General features: G+C 45.8%; 1 protein-coding gene across 4 annotated transcripts in view; it reads right to left on the bottom strand.

Moving 5' to 3' along the window:
* IGF1R (insulin like growth factor 1 receptor) overlaps window positions 1-23,175 on the bottom strand; it is a 310,074-nt gene that overhangs the window by 240,105 nt on the left and 46,794 nt on the right. For all 4 annotated transcript variants that reach the window (XR_016392019.1, XM_089906878.1, XM_089906879.1 and 1 more), the window contains one exon: window positions 9,492-10,037. Coding sequence is in view for 3 of the 4 variants with exons in the window: in XM_089906878.1 (XP_089763004.1) it covers window positions 9,492-10,037 (546 nt within the window). In the remaining variant the exon portion in view is untranslated. The remainder of the gene's footprint in view (window positions 1-9,491; window positions 10,038-23,175) is intronic.

Raw genomic sequence — 23,175 nt, forward strand, 5'->3', positions numbered from 1 at the left:
TGACTCCCACAGTGAATGTGAAATGATGGCCACAAAGAGGGGGCGGCTGGGGTCAGAGGGGCAGGAAACCCACTGATCTCAGAAGATGATACCATGTCACCTAGACTGTACCACCTGAACGGTGCACCCAGCCCATGAGTGAAGTTACAAAGAGGGAACATAAAATGCCCCATCCTGCATCTGGGCTGCTCTGTCTTCCCTCGTGAGTGGAGGAGAGCACGAGGGACATTTCCTGCAACACTGCTTAAAATCCTGTTCCAAAGCTTCTTTGACACAGTTATGCAAATGCTTCTAAAAGAAGTATCAACATATTACAAAATAATCCAATCATTTCAAGTCCCCTGAGGAAGGGAACAAAAATACATCCTATAACCTATCTGAGGAACAGTCTAATAAGACCCTAATAACATTGTCGATTTAGCAAAGCATAAGGGGCCATTCGGAGGTCAAGAAATCAGGACAGAAACATCACACTGGGAACCACAGGAATAAAGCTTGCATTTTCTGGACCTAGGAAATCTGACTAGTTTCCATTTGTCTCCATATTACCACTAATACCTTCTGGGGTTAAAATAAATAAATAAATAAATAAATAAATCCTAATTCGAACACTTCGGCTGCCCAGGAAGTGTTTCTAATAATATCAACCTTCATCTTGCTTTTTTTGTATTGCAGGCTCTATGCTTCCTAATTTTCTTTTATTTTTTCACCCCTTTTTACTACTAAGCCCTACTCCCCGGTCTTGGCAGCTGCTAAAAACCATCCAAGCACTTTGCATCTATCCAGAAACCCAGAACGGCAGCCTCGGTTCATAGATCTGCTGCTAAGGGCAGATGGAGGCGCGTCACAGCTGGGCCCTGCTTCCCAGGGGCCCCGGGCACAGACGGATCAGGGCCCAGGGGCTGCCCAGCTTCAGTCCCTGCACTCAGCGGCCTGCCTGCCTGCACCAGCTCCAGTAACCTCACAGCCTTCACCCGAGTCCCTTCATTAGGACTTGCAAAAACAAATGGGAGGCAGCTACACATGGGTCGGGTCTGTCTGCACAGTCTTAATGCAGAGTCCCCAAACACACTGCCTCTGTTCCCATCCCACGTGGATGCCGTGAAAAATGGCACAAAGAAAGGAAAGAGGACCCGGTGGTTGCTTGTGACCACGGCAGAGAAACAAAAAGCGATTTCTGTCAGATAATGAGCTGAAATAGAAGTTGGGCTTCCGGGAGAGGGCCTGACATTCCTGCACAGCATTTTCCCACCCACCTGATCCCCTTGAATGGAAGGAAGATCTAAGGGAGGACAGAGAGACCCAGTGTTTGTTTCCTGCACTGGGGGTGAGAGGATGGAAATAAAACAGCCAAAGCAGGAGAAGAGGCTGGGTGGGAGAATAAAGTGGTATGCACGCGCACACGTGCACGCACACACACCAAGTTAGTATTACCCAAAGAAGAGAATAAACAGGCACATGCTTCAGTAGGGAGCAGGCAGTTAGCTACCTTTACTCTGTGAGACCTGCAGTTGTCACAAATAAAAATGTATGTCCTTGTTGTCTTTACCCCAAATTGTGCCCACTCTGCTGCTCTCTGTGAAAAACACATTTTAAAAAGATAATATTTAATGTTAGTATCAAACAAGAATCTTGTTGTTGATATTCTTAATTCTTCCCAACACCAAGCCTGCAAGCGGAATAAATTCATATGGTTTGATAACCAAATAAATAGAGTTTACACGTAACTATAGAGGCCCCACTGGCATCCCCATATAGACATATGTACCTCACCGAATGTTCTTTAAAGATATGGCTTATCTGGACAGACACAGCAATTTGAACAATTTGGATTAAACTAGCAAGAACCATTCCTACACTATGCCATGCTATTTATGATGACTGAATTTTTGCAATTTAGAAAAAGCAATAGAGAAAGACCATATAAGACATGGCAGTAAACATACAGTCAATCCAGTTTAATGCTCAGAATTTTAAATAACCTCAGAATGCAACTCTTAGGTATTAAGTTTAATTTTTAAAAATAATAGCAGCTGCTACCATTTTCCAAGAACCTACTATGTGCTGTACCCTCTGTCCAGTGCTTTACAAATTCCAAACCTGCTCATTCCTGTTTCAGAGATGGAAGATGGGTCCTGGAAGCCTCACCCCAGCACCTGGGAACACAGAAGGCTAATGTATGGAATCCTCTCAATTCACAGACCGTTCCTTTTTTTTAAATTTTTATTTATTTATTTATTTTATTTTTGGCTGTGTTGGGTCTTTGTTTCTGTGCGAGGGCTTTCTCTAGTTGCGGCGAGCGGGGGCCACCCTTCATCGCGGTGCGCGGGCCTCTCACTATCGCGGCCTCTCCCGTTGTGGAGCACAAGCTCCAGACGCGCAGGCTCAGTAGTTGTGGCTCACAGGTCCAGTTGCTCCACGGCATGTGGGATCTTCCCAGACCAGGGCTCGAACCCGTGTCCCCTGCGTTGGCAGGCAGATTCTCAACCACTGTGCCACCAGGGAAGCCTCACAGACTGTTCTTAAACCTTTGCCATATGATGTCATTTGTCCATACTGGAATGTAGGGTTTTTTTTTTTTAATCCTATTTTGTACAAAATTATATATTCTTGCAAATCTCAATCTTAAATACCATAATGGTCCACAGGGGAAACCCACACCTTCCAGGCGTGAGGCCACCTAAACATGCCTGAAGACCAGTCAAGTAGGTGGCAGGCACGTGATGGTAGCTGCTGCCTCCACAGCGTTGTCAGGGATGCATATGCTGGGAAAAACAGGAGTGAGGTCCTGGCCAGCAACAAGACACCCTGAACACTGCAGAAGAGTGGCCATGCTGACCCTGAAGGAGCACAATCTTCCCTGGACACTCTTCCCTGCCTACACAGGCCCCAGAAGCCCCCATCACTCCCTGACCTGAGATGGCAGCTGTCTCCCCCGAGCTCTAAGAAGTGCTTAGCCCTCGCCTCCTCCTGCAGGGCAGCTCACACAGCTACGAGGGCTCTGCAGGGAGCTATTCCTCCAGAGACTGAGAAGACAGGCCTGTCAGGAACTAGACAAAACCCCAGCTCTCATGACAACGTCCAGCTCACATGTGTTAGCCAGTGGCAGAACCCAGAATGGTCTAGCTTTTGGATTTCCACCTGGGGTTCCTTCTTCCACATAAAAGGTCTGTACATGTCTTAAGTCCAGATTCCGAAGTTAGGCACAGTGATAAACAGATGCCTATTCTGTATCCTGTGTGTTGCAGACAGAGATTCCATCTCCTGCCCCCAGCGTTCCTGGAACACCTTGGCTGTCTCTTGCTTCCTCCAAGTCAGGGGGGCACTCCATCCCAGGATGGTGTCAGAGACCCCACCTCATGCTGCCTGAGTCCCGGAGTCACACCATGTGCTAGAAGGAGGCGTGTTTCCAAGTCATGGCTCCCAGCTCCACTGCGAGCCAAACCTAAGTCCCAAGCCACCCTATGCACTCAAGTTGAGCAACGCAGTCCAGGACAGGATTAGCCACGGGCCCACACGTTCCACGTCATCCCCACTCTAGCAGAGAATGTCACGCTGGCACACACACAAGGAAAGCAAGATAGAAATATTAACGCAACAAAAGAAAGAGGCTTTTTAGGAGTAGGAAGAAACCAGAATGGCCTTACAAGTAGGCTTAACTGATGAGATGGGAAGGGAGTCCAGAATATTTTCCAAACACCTAGAATTGCAAAAATCACCCTAGGAGACTTATTCTGAAAGCTTTTTAATCTCTGAGATGAGATCCCTATTAAAAAACAAACTTCTGAAGGGAGCGCACAAGAGTGACACCTTAATTAGGTGACACTTAGCCGAGAATGAAGCCTTTCAATGACAAGGCACGGGAGCTAAGAGGCGGGGTCAGCTAAGAGGGTCCAGGAGACACAGGGGCACAAAGTGCCTCTCCATCTTGGTAACAGGGTCACCAGTCAGGGAGAAGAGAATGCTACCTTTATGCGTGACTATAGAAGGCAGAGAAGTGAGGCCCAGGGGCATGTGACCCCCTTCTAAATAAAGAAACCCCCACACTGGGAGCAGCCAACCAGAGCAGGGGCCTTCCAGGGGGAGAGAGACCAGCTCCAAGCTACACACAGGCCGGAGCCCTCTGGACGATCTGCCCCTTCCTCCCGGATGCTCAGGCCTCCCTCTGCCCCACGCGGACACGCAGGCCCCTACCCTGGTCCACGGTGGCAAGAGACTACACGGTATTTCACAGAGGGAAATCTCCCTCACAAGAAGCTTAAAAAAAGAAAAAGAAGAAAAGAAGAAGAATTAGCCAGAAGTGTTAGGATGAAATAATGCATGGGGTCTCAGGGCAGAGAAACTGTCTCCCCACCTCATCTCAATGCAGCAGGTGATTTACAAAAACTTAAACAAGCCCCCCACTTTTACCTGGCGGGCCTGACATATCAATCTGTAAGCAAATGAGGAAGGGGTGCAATTCCGCCCCACACACCAATACCACCCTTGTGAGGAGTGTCCGATAAACAAAAACAGAAGAACATGTTTGGGGGGAAAACACGTAGAATTACCTTTTTTACACCACCTGCCTTCATTTGAAGTCCCTGACCCCTTCAGTGAGACGGCAGTATAATATGTTCCTTTTGTCAATAAAGGGAGCCATTTCCTGCCTTGTCACTTGAAGGCTCCACTCTGCTATTTTCCTGGTTTCTCATCTCGAAGGCAGTAGGAAATGCAACAAGCTCCGGGACAGCTGTTCCCAGTCAATGCCTTTTTAATTGCAGTAAGGCTGCACCACCAGCGAAGCCAACTTCCAACACGGCCAGGCTTGCAGGCTTGGTGGATTGCCTGGCAAAGACCAGGCCTGCTCACAGGCAACATAGTGATCCGAGTGGACCACAAGCTGTTCACCCTGATGGGTTAAAAAGTACTTGGAGACTAACTTCAGCAGTAAGTTTTTGGATTTTTTTTTTTTTTTTTTTTTTTTTGGTTAGGGGGGTGAAATCAGGTACCAGAAAGCCCCAACGCAAGCAAACACCACACACAGGTAGGCAACGCACTGGGCGGGGAAAGAAGCACAGGTGCCCAGAGAAGGTTCACCCCATTCCCTCCGTGGACGTGGCCGACCTCCAGCGAATAAATGAACAGCACCCCAGGCCAAGCTTCAACTTTCAAGATGGTTCCCACCCTTCTCCATCATCTTTGGCTTTGAATCATTCTGACCAGGGCAGGGGAGAGAAGAGCTCCCACCCATGGTTGACCCTCCCAGCCAGTTATGAGCTGGGGACAGTCTGGGTGACTCCCTGGGAGCAACGACCATGAAAATTACACAGGAAACATCCGCATTTCATAATCCTCGAGGCTTTTGGCTCGCTGAGGACTGTTACTCCACACCCTTCTCTGCGCAAGGGGGAAAATGTATTTTCCTGACAATCAATCTTTCACAAAGCAGGTGTGTGCTCACCCCTGGGGGGACAGCCACGCTGACCAAGCATTGGAAGATACGCCCAGAATTTACTCAGCACCACAGACAGGCTTCTCCTCTTCAGGAAGGGCTCACCGGAGTCCACAAAGCCCTGCAGTCCTCCAGCAGCGGGCGGCCAGCTGGTCAGTGGGGGAGAACACCACCGCGGTCAAGGACCTGAAGGCACAAGGCCAGGTGCACAGCCCGCTTCATGGGGTTTCACAGGCTCCTCTACAGGATTTTAGGGACAGGAGCCTCTCGGTCAGCATGCATGTGGGGAAGGTCACTGGGCCGAGACAGAGAGGCAGGAAGGCTGGGGAGAGGCCGTGTCACCGAACACGGGGAGAGCAGAGGAAGGCAGACTAGGGAAACATTTCAGATGGAAAGGGCTTGGTGTCTGGTTGGAGAAGGAAGCATCCAGATGGTACCCAAGTGTCTGACATGGGAGCTCAGAGAACAAGAACACTATCCACAGGAGTGGAAACAAGGAAAACCCTGGGCTATAAGTGAGGAGCCAGAGAAGACCACCAGATGCTGAAACGCCCATGGGGGTCCAGTCATGACAGCAGACGGGGTCGAGAGCTCACACAGAGGTCAGAGCTGGAGATGGTATTTGGAAGCCAGATGCAGATGGGAGGATGCTGAAGCAGTGGGTGAGATATTCTGGGAGAACAGGACAGTGGAGAGAGGGCCCAGGATGTTACTCTGGAAAACAGGATGTTACTCTGGAAAACAGGATGTTACTCTGGAAAACAGCTATTAAAGACTGGACGAGGAGCCAGAAAAGAGACAGCTGCACAGGTAGGAGGAGAATCAGTGACGCTGGCAGGCAGGGATGAAGGAGTCAACGGTGTCGCATCTCAGGGGGCACCAGTTACACTGTCATGGAAAGGAAAAAGCCATACTCCATTTTTCTAAGGGTCAATCACTTTCTAGGAATGAGTAACTCAAGCCTGCATAAAACCACCCCTCAAAATTGTAAGACAACAGAGAAATACAGAAGCGGGCAGAGAACCCACAGCATAGTAATTTCCTTAACGGGGCTGTCGACAAAGTTGCCTGCCACCACAGAGTCAGGATCTACAGAGGGAGTTTAAAGGAGAGCGTCAGGTGAAAACTGCCTATCAGCACTGCATAACTGAGTGTTTCTCCGTTATGTCAAAAATGTCACACATATCCTTGACTGGACATATCTCTCCAGATGCTCCCCCTCCGTCTGTAGCCAGCCCTGGGACGAATAATAGAATGGGATTCTTCTATACTTAAATCTTTTAAATTGGCCATCTTAAGACTAATGTGGACCCCAAGGCAGACATTCTGTTTGGACTCAATGCCCTCCACCTGGCTCCTTGAATCGTCCCTAAGCACTCTGGCTGGAGAGCTGTGGAGCACCACAGCACTGCAGTGCTCAGCCAGAGAGATGATGCGGGCAAGAACCCAGGGCCTTTGATGGCATGATCTAAAGCGGCATTCTCCAAATGAATTAGAATGCGAACTACATCTGCAATTTCAAATTTTCTAGAAGCCATATTAAAAAGTAAAAAGAAACAGGTGAAATTATAGGAATATATTTTACTTCATCTCATATGTCTAAAGCATCATTTTTAACATGTAATCAATATGCAAAATACTAAGGAAATATCTTACTTTCTTTCCCCCATACTACACTTTGAAATCCAGTGTGTATTTTACACTTAAAAATATCTCAATTCGGATAGGCCACAGTTCAAGTACTCAACAAGACGTGGGGCTAGTGGCTACTCCACAGGACAGAGCAGGTCAGAAGGGAATCTATGCAAAGGGAAAGAGTTCTGATTCAACTAGAAAATCTCCAAGAAACCTGCCAACGCTTGAGTTTTCAGGACAAGCTGAAGGGAAGACAATTTCCCTGAATGCTGTTATTAATTTTAAATAAATACTCCATTGTGAAATCACAGAAAAACATCAGGAGGCCTGAGACACTGGCCTGGGAGAAGGCTGCAGGGTGTGGCCTTGGAGGAGAGGGTGTCTGGCCAGCAGGCCCATCAGCATCAGTTGTAGAAGCACCAAGGCCCCATTTCCATCTCCTGGTCCTTTCTCATGGAGCTCTTCCTCTTTCTCTTTCTAATCTTCCAACAGCCCTATGGGGAAGGCAAGGGGCTATCCCATTTTGCAGATGAAGAAACTGAGGGCCAAGCCAAGTTTAAATTACTTGCTCATTTCTAGTCACGGCTACTAGACTTGGGCCCAGAACTCATGCCTCGCCCCTGCTCCAGGCTTCTTCAACAAGCAGCTGGCCAGAAACAGCCCAAAGTCCATAGTGAGACCTAAATATACCGACTGAATCACTGAACAAGTGCCCAGCTAACGACTTTTTATGTAACACCTCCCTTTTGTACAGACCTTATGAGTTTTCAAATCAGTTTTGCACACACACGTGATCACCACTAAGGAATAATATGGGGCTGCCCAATGGAACATTCTAAACATGTCCAACTACAGCCCAGAATGGCTGGCTGGTCCACGGTCACCCGGGCCTCTTATACCACATCCAACATCTTTCCACGACACATAACACCTCCTTTGATGATGGCTTTTTCTTTTAAAATAAAAGTTTTAAATGTCAAGGCTACTTGAAAATATTTTTTGTTGTTTTCTCAGAACTAGCAGGTAACCTAATGACAGGGTACTATTTTAATCAATCACAAATAGGACTTTAGCACAGTATTTCCCCCAACCTTAGCCAAAAGGGATTCTCCAAGTGGCCCAATGGTGTTCTCAGCTCTTCAAGGCCCTGGTTTCAGCCAGTGGGATCCCTCCCTTACCGAACCAGTGTTCACCTACCCGCTGATCCTACGACAGAGGGCAGGAAAGCGTGTGCTCTTCAAAGCAAGCATCCTTTCTCTGCTTCCACCCTGGCTGGCAGGGAACTGAAACAATGTTACCTGTGGGCTCTGGCCTTTGGTCTGTTTATTTTACACACATCACGGTTTAGGCAAGCCTACCAATTTGGGATTTCTTGGCTCTCGTGACTAGCTACAGTACATGGGCTCCTTGGGTCTCTAACTGGGCCAACCATTAAACAGCTATTTATAGCTACCACACTGCCTTCCAACCAGTGAGGGGAACCCTCCTGGCCAACAGACCTAAACATTGCTGAAAGCAAGAAGACAAAGGCCCAGAGTCACATTTCAATACCCAACAACCCGGCGCTCAAGGTATCGATCACAATCAGGCAAGAGTTCAGTTATACTCAAAGGAAAATAAGCACACACAGCAGATGAATAAACGAGAATCTTCCAAATACCACCACCTGACCCCGAAGACCACTAAACACACTGCAAAGTTCTTTCAATAAGTGATTCACGAGATTTGCACAATTCTTCAAGAAAGAGGTAGAAAAGAAAGGAAGCAGAAGCCTGGGGTGTACAAAGCCTGCAAGGTCGACCTGAACCTGGGACTCCTAGAAACTGGTCCAGGGTTCCCCTGCCCCCACCGCCTTGGGGTGGTGCTCCAAGGATGCTCCATCATAAACCAGGATGCCCAAGCACTGTAACGTCATCATTAAGGACCAAGGACTGGGTGCGGGTCACCACTTTCACAGGATGTGAATTAGCCTTTACCTTTCCTTTATCCCACAATATTCCAGGTGTACTCACGCTAAGGAAGCCCTGCGTCACCAAAAAACATCCTTTCACGCAAAGGATGCAAGAGCTGATTACGTATGCAGCCTCTGACTGCCATGGCTTAGGCACTTGCAAGCACACCAGGTCACCTTTCTCATCAGAAATTCAAAGCAGCAGTTCCTCAAGCCTCTAGCCCAGGAGTGCGGTGACGGTTTCTAGTGTGTGACTGGAATGGTCTGACAGAAGCCGGGATGGCCTGCAGCCAGGCCACAGTCCTGCACCTACCAGTTCCCAGATGCAAAAGGAAGCCCCTCAAGACCCCACATCCTAATTGCAATACAGCCGTACCCACCCGTCGGGACCACGCATTCAGAAGAGGAGGGAGGGAGGGGGAGGGGGTAGAGAGAAGCAGGAGGGGAGCCACGGTCATATCCTCATCTTACTTTTCTGACAGCGGTTCGTGGTCCAGCAGCGGTAGTTGTACTCGTTGTTGATGGTCGTCTTCTCGCACAGCGGCTTCTCCTCCATCGTCCCCGGGCACAGGTCCCCACACTCCTTTGGGGGCTTATTTCCCACGATGTAGTTATTGGACACGGCATCCAGGATTAGGGACCAGTCCACCGTGGAGAGGTAGCAGAGGTCAGCATTCTTCTCGATCCGGATGGCCCCACGGGTAATGTTTCGCAGGTTGTAGAGCCCAATATCCTTGAGGTTGGTCATCTCGAAGATGACCAGGGCGTAGTTGTAGAAGAGCTTCCAGCCACGGATGACTGTGAGGTTGGGGAAGAGGTCGCCGAGGCTCTCGAGGCCGGCCACGCGGAACAGCAGCAGGTACTCAGTGATGACCGTGAGCTTGGGGAAGCGGTAGCTGCGGTAGTCCTCAGCCTTGGAAATGAGCAGGATGTGGAGGTAGCCCTCGATCACCGTGCAGTTCTCCAGCCGCTTCAGCTGCTGGTAGTCGTTGCGGATGTCGATGCCTGGCCCACAGACTGCAGGGAGACAAGAGGGGAGGGCGGGACAGGTCTCAGTTACAAGGAAACCACTTTTTAAAAACTATTTCCCAACCCATAACATGACCAGTTTCCAGGAAACCTATATTATTATTAAAGAAATAAGACCCCATTTAGGAGTGGCTGCAGGTGGGCTATCTGGGGAGCTCAGCAGCCAGCTGTCCTTTGGGAAGTGCCCAGTCTGGGCCAGATGCTGTGCAACACACTCACTGCCGCGGGAGGTGCCATCCCCATCCCACCGACGTGCAAACCACAGCTTAAAGCCCAGGGCCGCACAGGAGCACAGGGGAGGGTCAAGGTTGCAACCCAGGCCTGACTGCACAGCTGCCAGGCCGCACATTCCCCACCCCTGCTGCAGAGCGCCAGTGCCCTGCACCTGAACACAGAGCTCAGGAGCCAAGGGACAACGACTCACTCCTGCAGCCAGCCTCAAGGACACCATGCAGTATACACTGGAGAACAGTCACTGTGACCTAGAAGGTAGGGACCCCAAGAAGCACGCTCCCATGTTTCCTACCACCATTTGACGTGGGCAGGTGGCCTTGGGCTCTCTCCAACACTGCATGAGTGTAGACAGAAAGGCTAACTTAGCAGCAAGATAAGAATATGTGATTTATATGAATAAAAGAGGTATCCAATTCCAACTTTAATAAAGTGTTTTCTTAATCAAGAAAGTATGCTTCCTGCAGAAAGGTTAGGTAACAGATAGCAAAAAGATAGTAAAAATCATCAGTAATCCCAACATCCAAAGATATCACTACCTATGCCAATTATCCTTTCTTTATAATTTAAGGTAAAGGAAATCGGACAATAATATAATGTTTTCAAACATACTTCCTTCATTTCATATGAACATTTTACCAAGTCACTGCCTTACTACATCATTATTTTAAGAAGGAGACAGTAATTCTAGGATATGAATATGCACCGTGAGTTCTTTTCTTTTTAAACCAATCCCCTATTGTTGGATATTTAGGTTATCTCCATATTTTCACATCATAAACAACACTGCAGTGGACATTCTCTGCAGATATTCAAAACTGTTTTCTTAGGATAAATCCCTAGAAGTAGAATTGCTGGGCCAAGGCATCTGCAGATTTTAAAGGCTTTTGATAAAACAGCCTCAATACTGGAAACTTTTTTTTTTAATTCTAAACATACACACAAAGAAAAACCCTTGGTTACTATCCTCTCTTAAAACTTAATAATTCCCAAACCTTCCATTACAGCTTCTCAAAGTGACGTTTTCTGATTGATGTAATTTGTTAATTTGTGAAGCACCCAACATGCATGGCACTGCAGGAGATGCAAAGAAACCTCAGAGGAGGCTCGTGGTGGAGGCGGGAGCTGAGACCTGTGATAAACAACTGTCAGGTGAAGCAGGAGGTGGTTGGTGTGTGCACATTGCAGGCCCACTCTAGATGTGAGTGGAACTAAGCAAGGCAGACAGGAGTAGCCTTGGAGCTTCCTGCAGAGAGATGGTCCTTTGCATCACAGCACCAAGGGGCACTGCACATGCACCAGCTCCTGAGGGACAGGTGGGATTTAAAACTGGGTATAACATTCCAGAGGCCAGAGAAAAGGCAGAACAAGATACATTCAAGCGGCAGCCAATCCGATGGCCAGGGGTGCAGGGGAGAGCAGAAGAAGTGAGTCTAGCAGAGTTCAAGTCATAAAGGATCACAGGTGGGGCCGGGTACATTCATCTCAGGAACGAGGCCCCTCTCAAGACTCCTGGGTGAGAGAGAAGGCTAAGCAAGGTGTTGTGTTTTTTCTTTTTTGGAGAAGTAATCTGGTGATCGAGTGCAAGACAGAATCAAAGCAGAGTGGATGCAGGAAAAGGGAAGAGAGTCCAGTGGGGGTTACAGCCACAGGCAGAAACTGGACAGAGGCAGTGGGAGAGGGGGAAGTGGGGAGCCCCTGGGTTGAGAAGCAGGCAACGTGTGAGAACCTAGAACTGGAAACTTCATTTGGCCTAATTTCCTCCTTTTACTGATGGGAAAATGAAGCCTCTCAGACAGAGAAGAGCACGGGAGAAACAAGCACTCTGAGAACATCCACTGTCAGGCAAGAGGTTGTGCTGGAAGCTCTGGATGCATCAGTGTACTTCATTTCCTGCGATGCTCTCAACAGTACCTCACATTACGTAATCCCATCACCAGCTGGAAGGTGAGGAATTTGATTTGAGGAGTCAAGTAGTTCACATAAGGTCACATACACAACACACCAGCCCCTTCACAGCCAAACTTCACATAGTTCTTGGACAGTCCCATCTCTTAGCATCTTCACCAACCGGTTACCTCCAACCCACTCCAACTACCCTTCTGCCCTGGTCATGATACCAAATAGCTTAGCAAAGCCTCCAATGACATTCTCAAAACCAAGGACAGGGATTCTGCCGGCAGCCTTCGTTTGGGCTGCAACTCTTCCCAGAGTCTCCGGCCTACTGGCCTACTACATCAGATTTTGGATTCACCAAGCCTCCACAATCACAGTCTTGGTGCTCCAGCCGGCTGTCAGGCCTGAGCCTCTGAGGTGGTAGAGCCGAGTTCACCAGAGACCTCCCAGCCCCACATAGTAACAAACGGTGAAAGCTCTCTCACAGATCTCCATCTTGAAGCAAAGACCCAGCTCCATTCAATGACCAGCAAGCTACAGTGCTGGGCACCCTATGCCAAACAACTAGCAAGACAGGAACACAACCCCACCCATTAGCAGAGAGGCTACCTAAAATCATAATAAGTTCATACACACCCCAAAACACACCACCGGACATGGTCCTGCCCACCAGAAAGACAAGATCCAGCCTCATCCACCAGAACACAGGCACCAGTCTCCTCCACCAGGAAGCCTACACAGCCCACTGAACCAACCTTACCCACTGGGAGCAGACACCAAAAACAACGAGGAACTATGAACCTGCAGCCTGCAGAAAGGAGACCCCAAACACAGTAAGTTAAGCACAATGAAAAGACAGAAAAACACACAGCAGATGAAGGAGCAAGATAAAAACTGACCAGACCTAACAAATGAAGAGGAAATAGGCAGTCTACCTGAAAAAGAATTCAGAATAATGATAGTAAAGGTGATCCAAAATCTTGGAAATAGAATGGAGAAAATACAAGAAACGTTTAACAACGACTAGAAGAACTAAAGAGCAAACAATGATGAACAACACAATAAATGAAATTAAAAATTCTCTAGAAGGAATCAGTAGCAGAATAACAGATGCAGAAAAACGGATATGTGACCTGGAAGTTAAAATAGTGGAAATAACTATTGCAGAACAGAATAAAGAATGAAAAGAACTGAGGACAGTCTCAGAGACTTCTAGGACAACATTAAACGCGCCAACATTCGAATTATAGGGGTCCCAAAGAAGAAGAGAAAAAAGAAAGGGACTGAGAAAACACTTGAAGAGATTATAGTTGAAAACTTCCCTAATATGGGAAAGGAAAGTCAATCAAGTCCAGGAAGCACAGAGAGTCCCATACAGAATAAATCCAGGAGAAACACGCCAAGACACATATTAATCAAACTATCAAAAATTAAATACAAAGAAAAAATATTAAAAGCAGCAAGGGAAAAGCAACGAATAACATACAAGGGAATCCCGATAGGGTTAACAGCTGAACTTTCAGCAGAAACTCTGCAAGCCAGAAGGCAGTGGCAGGACATATTTAAAGTGATGAAAGGGTAAAACCTACAACCAACATTACTCTACCCAGCAAGGATCTCATTCAGATTCGACAGAGAAATTAAAACCTTTACAGAGAAGCAAAAGCTAAGAGAATTCAGCACCACCAAACCAGTTTTACAGAACATCCTAAAGGATGTTCCTCTAGGCAGGAAACACAAGAGAAGGAAAAGACCTACAATAACAAATCCAAAACAATTAAGAAAATGGCAACAGGAACATACATATTGATACCTACCTTAAATGTAAATGGATTAAATGCTCCAACCAAAAGACATAGACTGGCTGAATAGATACAAAAACAAGACCTGTATATATGCTGTCTACAAGACACCCACTTCAGACCTAGGGACACATACAAACTGAAAGTGAGGGGATGGAAAAAGATATTCCATGCAAATGGCAACCAAAAGAAAGCTGGAGTAGCAATTCTCATATCAGACAAAATAGACTTTAAAATAAAGACTATTAGAAGAGACAAAGAAGGACACTACATAAAGATCAAGGGATCAATCCAAGAAGAAAATATAACAATTGTAAATATTTATGCACCCAACATAGGAGCACCTTAATACTTAAGGCAAATGCTAACAGCCATAAAAGGGGAAATCGACAGTAACACAATCATAGTAGGGGACTTTAACACCCCACTTTCCCCAATGGCCAGATCATCCAAAATGAAAATAAATAAGGAAACACAAGCCTTAAATGGTACATTAAACAAGATGGATTTAACTGACATTTATAGGACATTCCATCCAACAACAACAGAATACACTTTCTTCTCCAGTGCTCATGGAACATTCTCCAGAATAGATCATATCTTGGGTCACAAATCAAGCCTTGGTAAATTTAAGAAAATTGAAATCGTATGAAGTATCTTTTCTGACCACAACGCTATGAGACTACATATCAGTAACAGGAAAAAATCTGTAAAAAATACAAACACATGGAGGCTAAACAATACACTACTAAATAACCAAGACATCACTGAAGAAATCAAAGAGGAAATCAAAAAATACCTCGACAAATGACAATGAAAATACAATGACTCAAAACCTACGGGATGCAGCAAAAGTAGTTCTAAGAGGGAAGTTTATAGCAATACAATCCTACCTCAAGAAACAAGAAACATCTCAAATAAACAACCTAACCTTACACCTAAAGCAATTAGAGAAAGAAGAACAAAAAAACCCCAAAGTTAGCAGAAGGAAAGAAATCATAAAGATCAGATCAGAAACAAATGAAAAAGAAATGAAGGAAAGAGTAGCTAAGATCAACAAAACTAAAAGCTGGTTCTTTGAGAAGATAAACAAAATTGATAAACCACTAGCCAGACTCATCAAGAAAAAAAGGGAGAAGACTCACATCAATAGAATTAGAAATGAAAAAGGAGAAGTAACAACTGATACTGCACAAATACAAAGGATCATGAGAGACTACTAGAAGCAACTCTATGCCAATAAAATGGACAACCTGGAAGAAATGGACAAATTCGTACAAACGCTCAACCTTCCGAGACTGAAGCAGGAAAAAATAGAAAATATACACAGACTAGTCACAAGCACTGAAATTGAAACTGTGGTTAAAAATCTTCCAACAAACAAAAGCCAGGACCAGATGGCTTCACAGGAGAATGCTATCAAACATTTAGAGAAGAGCTAACACCTATCCTTCTCAAACTCTTCCAAAATATAGCAGAGGGAGGAACACTCCAAACTCATTCTACGAGGCCACCATCACCCTGATACCAAAACCAGACAAAGATGTCACAAAAAAAGAAAACTACAGGCCAATATCACTGATGAGCACAGATACAAAAATCCTAAACAAAATACTAGCAAACAGAATCCAGCAGCACATTAAAAGGATCATACACCACGATCAAGTGGGGTTAATCCCAGGAATGCAAGGATTCTTCAATATATGCAAATCAATCCATGTGATAAACCATATTAACAAACTGAAGGAGAAAAACTATATGATCATCTCAAGAGATGCGGAAAAAGCTTTCGACAAAATTCAACACCCATTTATGATAAAAACTCTCCAGAAAAGTAGGCATAGAGGGAACCTACCTCAACTAATAAAGGCCATACATGACAAACCCACAGCCAACATGGTTCTCAATGATGAAAAACTGAAACCATTTCCATTAAGATCAGGAACAAGACAAGGTTGCCCACTCTCACCACTATTATTCAACACAGTTTTGGAAGTTTTAGCTACAGCAAACAGAGAAGAAAAAGAAATAAAAGGAAACCAAATGGAAAAGAAGAAGTAAAACTCACTGTTTGCAGATGACATGATACTATACATACAGAATCCCAAAGATGCTACCAGAAAACTATTAGAGCTAATCAATGAATTTGGTAAAGTAGCAGGATATAAAATTAATGCACAGAAATCTCTTGCATTCCTATACACTAATGATGAAAAATCTGAAAGAGAAATTAAGGAAACACTCCCATTTACCATTGTGACAAAAAGAATAAAATACCTAGGATTAACCTACCTAAGGAGAGAAAAGACCTGTATGCAGAAAATTATGACACTGATGAAAGAAATTAAAGATGATACAAACAGATGGAGAGACATACCATGTCCTTGGATTGGAATAATCAACATTGTGAAAATGACTATACTACCCAAAGCAATCTATAGATTCAATGCAATCCCTATCAAACTACCAATGGCATTTTTCACAGAACTAGAACAAAAAATTTCACAATTTGTATGGAAACACAAAAGACCCCAATAGCCAAAGCAATCTTGAGAACGAAAAATGGAGCTGGAGGAATCAGGCTCCCTGACTTCAGACTATACTACAAAGCTACAGTAATCAAGACAGTATGGTACTGGCACAAAAACAGAAACAGAGATCAATGGAACAGGATAGAAAGCCCAGAGATAAACCTACGCACATATGGTCACCTTATATTTGATAAAGGAGGCAAGAGTATACAATGGAGAAAAGACAGACTCTTCAATAAGTGGTGTTGGGAAAACTGGACAGCTACATGTAAAAGAATGAAATTAGAACACTTCCTAACACCATTCACAAAAATAAACTCAAAATGGATTAAAGACCTAAATGTAAGGCCAGACACTATAAAACTCTTAGAGGAAAACATAGGCAGAACACTCTATGACACACATCACAGCAAGATCCTTTTTAACCCACCTCCTAGAAAAATGGAAATAAAAACAAAAGTAAACAAATGGGACTTAATGAAACTTCAAAGCTTTTGCACAGCAAAGGAAACCATAAACAAGACGAAAAGACAATCTTTAGAATGGGAGAAAATATTTGCAAACGAAGCAACTGACAAAGGATTAATCTCCAAAATATACAGGCAGCTCATGCAGCACAATACCAAAAAAACAAACAACCCAATCCAAAAATGGGCAGAAGATCTAGACATTTCTCCAAAGAAGGTATACAGACTGCCAACAAACACATGAAAGGATGCTCAATATCACTAATCATTAGGGAAATGCAAATCAAATCTACAATGAGGTATCACCTCACACCGGTCAGAATGGCCATCATCAAAAAGTTTACAAACAGGGCTTCCCTGGTGGCACAGTGGTTGAGAGTCCGCCTGCCGATGCAGGGGACACGGGTTCATGCCCTGTTCCGGGAAGATCCCACATGCCGCGGAGCGGCTAGGCCCGTGAGCCATGTCCGCTGAGCCTGCACGTCCGGAGCCTGTGCTCCGCAGCAGGAGAGGCCACAACAGTGAGAGGCCCGCGTTCTGCAAAAAAAAAAAAGAAAGTCTACAAACAATAAATGCTGGAAAAGGGTGTGGAGAAAAGGGAACCCTCTTGCACTGTTGGTGGGAATGTAAATTGATACCGCCACTATGGAGAACAGTATGGAGGTTCCTTTAAAAACTAAAAATAGAACTACCATACGACCAAGAGATCCCACTACTGGGCATATATCCTGAGAAAACCATAATTCAAAAAGAATCATGTATCACAATGTTCATTGCAGCTCTATTTACAATAGTCAGGACATGGAAGCAACCTAAGGGTCCATCAACAGATGAATGGATAAAGAAGATGGGGCACATATATACAATGGAATATTACTCAGCCATAAAAAGAAACGAAACTGAATTATTTGTAGTCAAGTGGATGGACCTAGAGACTGTCATACAGAGTGAAGTAGTCAGAAAGAGAAAAACAAATACCGTATGCTAACACATATATATGGAATCTTAAAAAAAAAAAAAAGGTTCTGAAGAACCTATGGGCAGGACAGGAATACAGAGAGGCAGGCGGAGAGAATGGACTTGAGGACACGGGAGGGGGAAGGGTAAGGTGGGACGAAGTGAGATAGTGGCATGGACATATGTACACTACCAAATGTAAAATAGATAGCTAGTAGAAAGCAGCCACATAGCACAGGGAGATCTGCTCGGTGCTTTGTGTCCATCTAGAGGGGTGGGATAGCGAGGGTGGAAGGAAGACGCAAGAGGGAGGAGATATGGGGATATATGTTTATGTATAGCTGATTCACTTTGTGGTACAGCAGAAACTAGCACACCATTGTAAAGCAATTATACTCCAATAATGATGTTAAAAAAAAAAAAAGAAAAACAAGGACAGTTCCAGTCCTCATCTTACTTGACCTCTTCAGAATCTTCTGGCCTCGCCTCCTTCTCTAGGCCCCTCTGATCCCACATACCCACTGTCCACCCTTCCTCTTCAACCTGACCTCTAAATGTCGGCCTCTGTCATTTCACGTGGGCAACAGGCTTCGTGTGCCGCCCCTACACTGGTTCATTCTCAGTGGCGTGTCATGGTCCCGGAGCTCTGAGCTCTGCTGTTGAAAATCCACCTGCCTACTCCATGGCTCCACTTAGGAATCTAATAACTCATGTCCCCCCCCCCACCCCAGTCCGCCTCCCAAGCTTCCATATTTGGTCACTGACACTCCCATTCCCTGAACTGCTCATATCAAAAACCAAGGAGTCATTCCTGATTCTCCTCTCCCCCCCATACCACATGGTATCCAGTGCCGCCACACATCCTCTTAGGCCTCATGCTTATTGAAATGTCAAACAGAGAAAGGCAAACACTATGTTCTCACTTATATGTGGAATCTAAAAAAGCCAAACCCATAGAAATAGACTAGAATGGTGGTTGCCAGGGGCCAGGGGAGGTATTTGGTCCAAGGGTATAAACTCCCCAATAGGACTGGAGGAGCGAATACACAGCTTGGTGACCATAATGAACAATACTGAATTATATACTTGAAAGCTGTTAAGAGAGTAGATCTTAAGCGTTAAAACCACAGATGTGCAGAAATCGTATTTTTGTGAGGGAATGGAGGTGTTAACTGACCTTATGTTGGTGATCATTTTGCCATGTAACTAATCACCACACCATACACCTTAAACTTATGTTTATGTCATATTTTAATGTCAATATCATCTCAGTAAAGCTGAGAAAAACGGTCCTCCTGGCTCCAGCTCCCAAGCCTGTGGGAATCTCAGATGTTCTTCCCACCACAGCTCTTCGAACACGCCATCCACTCCCCCCACCCAGGGCGTGTCCACCCTCCTCAGGACCAAGCCCTGGCCTTTCTTCTCACGCTGACCACTCCCACTGCGACATCAGCTCCAGGAGGACAGGAAGTGATTTTCTACTTAGCTCACAGTTCTATCTCCGGTGCCTGAAACAGCAGCTGTGCACGGTCCACACATCATTAACACACACGCACAGCAAGTGCCTTTCTCCACATCCACCTGTCTCCATCCACCGCTCTCACTCTGACCTGAGCCACCGTCATCTCCAGCCTGGACAACAGCGACAGCCTCCCCAGAACCCAGCCCGCACCACCCAGGCCTCCTTCTACCTCTTCTCTAGTATGTTCTCACTCAGTGGACTTAGGCCCCCAAGCGCCTTCCTTCATCCCCTGCTGTCTGGGGTCCACCGCCCACCCCTCCTGTCACATGTCTGCCTCATTCCCATCATGAGGCTCTGCATTCAAATGCCACCTCCTCAGAGCTTTGCCCAAACACCCTAGCTTCCCCAGCACTCCCCCACTGCCTCTCCCTCCCTCATTTCTCCATTTCATCGATTTCAGAGCACTTTTCATGTCTGAAAAACGTCAATACCTGAAAGGATGTGTTTAGCTGAGCGATCACTGTCTATTACCCCCACTGAAAACAGGCTCTGCCCTGTATGTTTACTGCTTTTTCTCCCAGGCCTAACGTCGGGCACACGGCAGCTGCAGTAAAGATGTGCTGCCCGACTGGGGCCAAGGAAGCCTTGTATCCTGCTTCCCACTCCTGCTCCCCTTTCCTGAGGTGAAATGGAGAGAACAAAGTCTCCATCAGGTATCTGCCCCCAGAGGACTCTCCAAATCAAGACATACGACCCAGCTTCAGGCCAATGACTCAATGAGAAAGTCTTTTTTTTTCTTTTGTACTATTTATTCCTTCCTATACTCAGTCTAAACATTCATATTCCTTCCATGCTATTGTAAATTAAGTATATTAGTATCCTCCTAAATAGTAAACAGAAGTTTTTATAGAGGAGTACCTGGATGCAATCTATTATTGTTGTATTCATACTGATATTCATGTATTGATGATACTAGCAAGTGTTAGCATCAATAAATGTTTGCTATCCCCCCCAATAGACCAGAAAATTCAGTACCCAGGGAAAGAGCATAAAGACACAAAACTAAAGTTTGCTGAAGTTTTCTATGGCCACCAAAACAGACACTAGGGAAGAATCCCTTTTACTCTGCCTCCTGGCTCCCCTCCATAGCCAGTATAGACCATTCCATTCACAGAGGCCACACTACAGGGCCAGAACCAACAGCTTCTTCAAACAAAAGAGGTGCCTCCACACTGGACACTTTTTCCCCATTTATAGAAGAAAAGTAGGAAGAAACTACCCACTTATTCCTGAAGAAAAGACAAGCCCAAGCCACAAAGTGCAAGGCAGGACCCGACCGCCAGCCATTTTGGATTCCATCAGTGACACTGTCAGTCTTTGGGGTGTTTTGTGATAGGAACTGAAGAGGGAAAACCCAGTTGGACCATTAATGGATAGCACAGTGCTCGGAAGGCACAAGCCACAAACAGGAAAGAGAATACAGGATGCTTCATTTATGCCGCAAAATAATACAAGCTTTGAGGGAGTGAGTATTCCACACAGTGTAGGAAGGAAAGGCATACCCTTGCTACTACTCATTGGTGATTAAAAGGAAATTGTAAAACACCGCTTCTCCCTTTTCAAAGCAACAGAGAGCCAAAGAACTCACAAACCTCAGAAAAGGCACTGGCATGTGAGATCGCAGGCTGGCCTGTAAAGAAAGAATCATCGAAGCTCATGGAATTGAAGGCAAGCAGGAGGCAGAGGGAAAGAGCACAGCTGGAAAGTAAGGATGGGGGCCTGGGCCGGCAAGGGGGTGGGGTAGAAGGCACTTCCCCCCAAAGACCATTTTAAATAGTCTTTCCACTGAAAGAAATACTATTCCCCCAAAATTCCTAGGTATTTTTAAAACATCAAAAAGGCAGAATTTCTGCTCTAGGGACTTGAGTGAATGGCATAAACAAACTACACATCTTTGGAAAATAAATCCCTAAGAACTGCTAATATAAGAAGGGGCTAATGAAAAGCATTTGTTGAGAAGCCCCCCAAAAGCTGTGTATCTAAGTATTTGGAAGAGCTATACAAGAAATTCAATTACACCTCTATCATATGCTCAATATTAAACACAATCTTGGATCCTAGAAAAAGAAAAATGGGGTGACTCAGGTCCAAGCGCTGGAGTGCTATTGCCTGGCTCCTGACCTCAGCGGGTCACATCCCTCCCGTCTCTAAGCCTCATTTTCCACACCTGCAAAATGGGCTGTTCATACCTACCACACAGAGGCTGTCACAGAATCAGATAAGGGCTTTTGTGTTCCTATCGACGGTAATAAGCTTGAGGCAATATTACTACATAAATTAAACATTAATAAAAACATTCATCCATTGTGTTGTCCCCATCTAAATATTACTAATATATAAAAAAGGGGGGAAATGAGCAAAACTGTGGATTAGCCTTCTGACACCAATTCCATTAAAGAATAGCAGAGGTAGTTATCTAATTAAAATGTTCTCCACTTTGATCAACTCTTCTTTAAAAATATGGGACATGGGACAGTCTTCGCTGTACTTGGAAATAAAAGACATCGGGAAGCATAATTAGCATCACTTTCCTGCAGGTCTACAGGCAAATAATGAAAGAAAAACATATTCGTGAACCAGTTGTCATCTCTGGTTCTGGTGGTAAAACCCAACATAACAAAACCGATGTCTTGGCCATCGGCCCAGGATAAGCGTTCCTTATTTCCCTTAAAATTAACTCTTTGGAACCAATCACTTAGTACTGCAAAACTCCCTCTAGACGCTATCACTCTATGAAAGCCAGACAAATTCAAGAGATTAGGAGAGGATTCATGTATAGCTGAGTTTTGTGCAAGGAGACATAGCAACCACCTCTCAAGCCAGTAGAAAGTAAAGCAAAAGTTTTAATAGTCAATGAACAGGGCTCAGGAACCGCAAAGAAGGGGGCCCATGACACCCCACCTCTGGGGAGATCAGGAAGCCTTCTCAGAGGAGGGGATCCCTGAGGATGACCTGAAAGGTGAGCAGGGTCTTGCCAGGAAAGGCAGGCAGGGAGTGGGGAAGGGGGGCACATACCTGGAGGTGGCTGGTGGCAGTTCAGGGGAACCCCAGGGGTATAACCTGTGTGACAGCGAAAGAACAAGGGTAACAGCAGGGCAGATGCTAGAAAGCAGACTGAGACAAGTGCTCAGTAGGTCAATTTCATTTTGCAGGTTGAAGGACAGTCTTCAAAATCGTGAGCATGCATCAGGACCACCTGGAGGGCTTGGTAAAACACAGAACGCAGGGGCCTGAGGACTTGCATTTCTAGTAAGTGCCTGGGTGATGCTGATCCTGCTGGCCTGGGTACCACCCTTTGAGAACCGCTGCCCCAGAAAATAATACTTTAACCCACCCCCCCCTTACCTGTCACTACCCTCCCTGCCCACTGCATTTGCTATGTGATGCAGGAAAAGCCTGTGCACCTGTAGTTCTTAATGTGATCTTCACCAGAAAATCCCCAAGCATCCCACAGACACAATGTAGGAAGCACAGCAAAGCAGAAGGAAAAGGTAGTGGAGTTGGAGTGTCCCTAGTGCCCCCCAGTCCACCCGTGGCTGTTCAGTCTGCGGCCCCTTCCCTGAGTAAAGGTCTCAGCACACCCTCTATTGTGCTCAGGGAAGGCAGGGCATGGGTTTCTTTCTACCAGCTTCTCCTCTGTAGACTACAACTAACCAAAAAGTCAGAGATGGGGCTTCCCTGGTGGCGCAGTGCTTGAGAGTCCGCCTGCCGATACAGGGG

The sequence above is a fragment of the Delphinapterus leucas genome, chromosome 2 (assembly GCF_059928025.1).
Source record: "Delphinapterus leucas isolate spDelLeu-1000000601 "Yukka" chromosome 2, BTC_Dleu_Yukka2, whole genome shotgun sequence".
In the NCBI taxonomy this organism is placed as follows: Eukaryota; Metazoa; Chordata; class Mammalia; order Artiodactyla; family Monodontidae; genus Delphinapterus; species Delphinapterus leucas.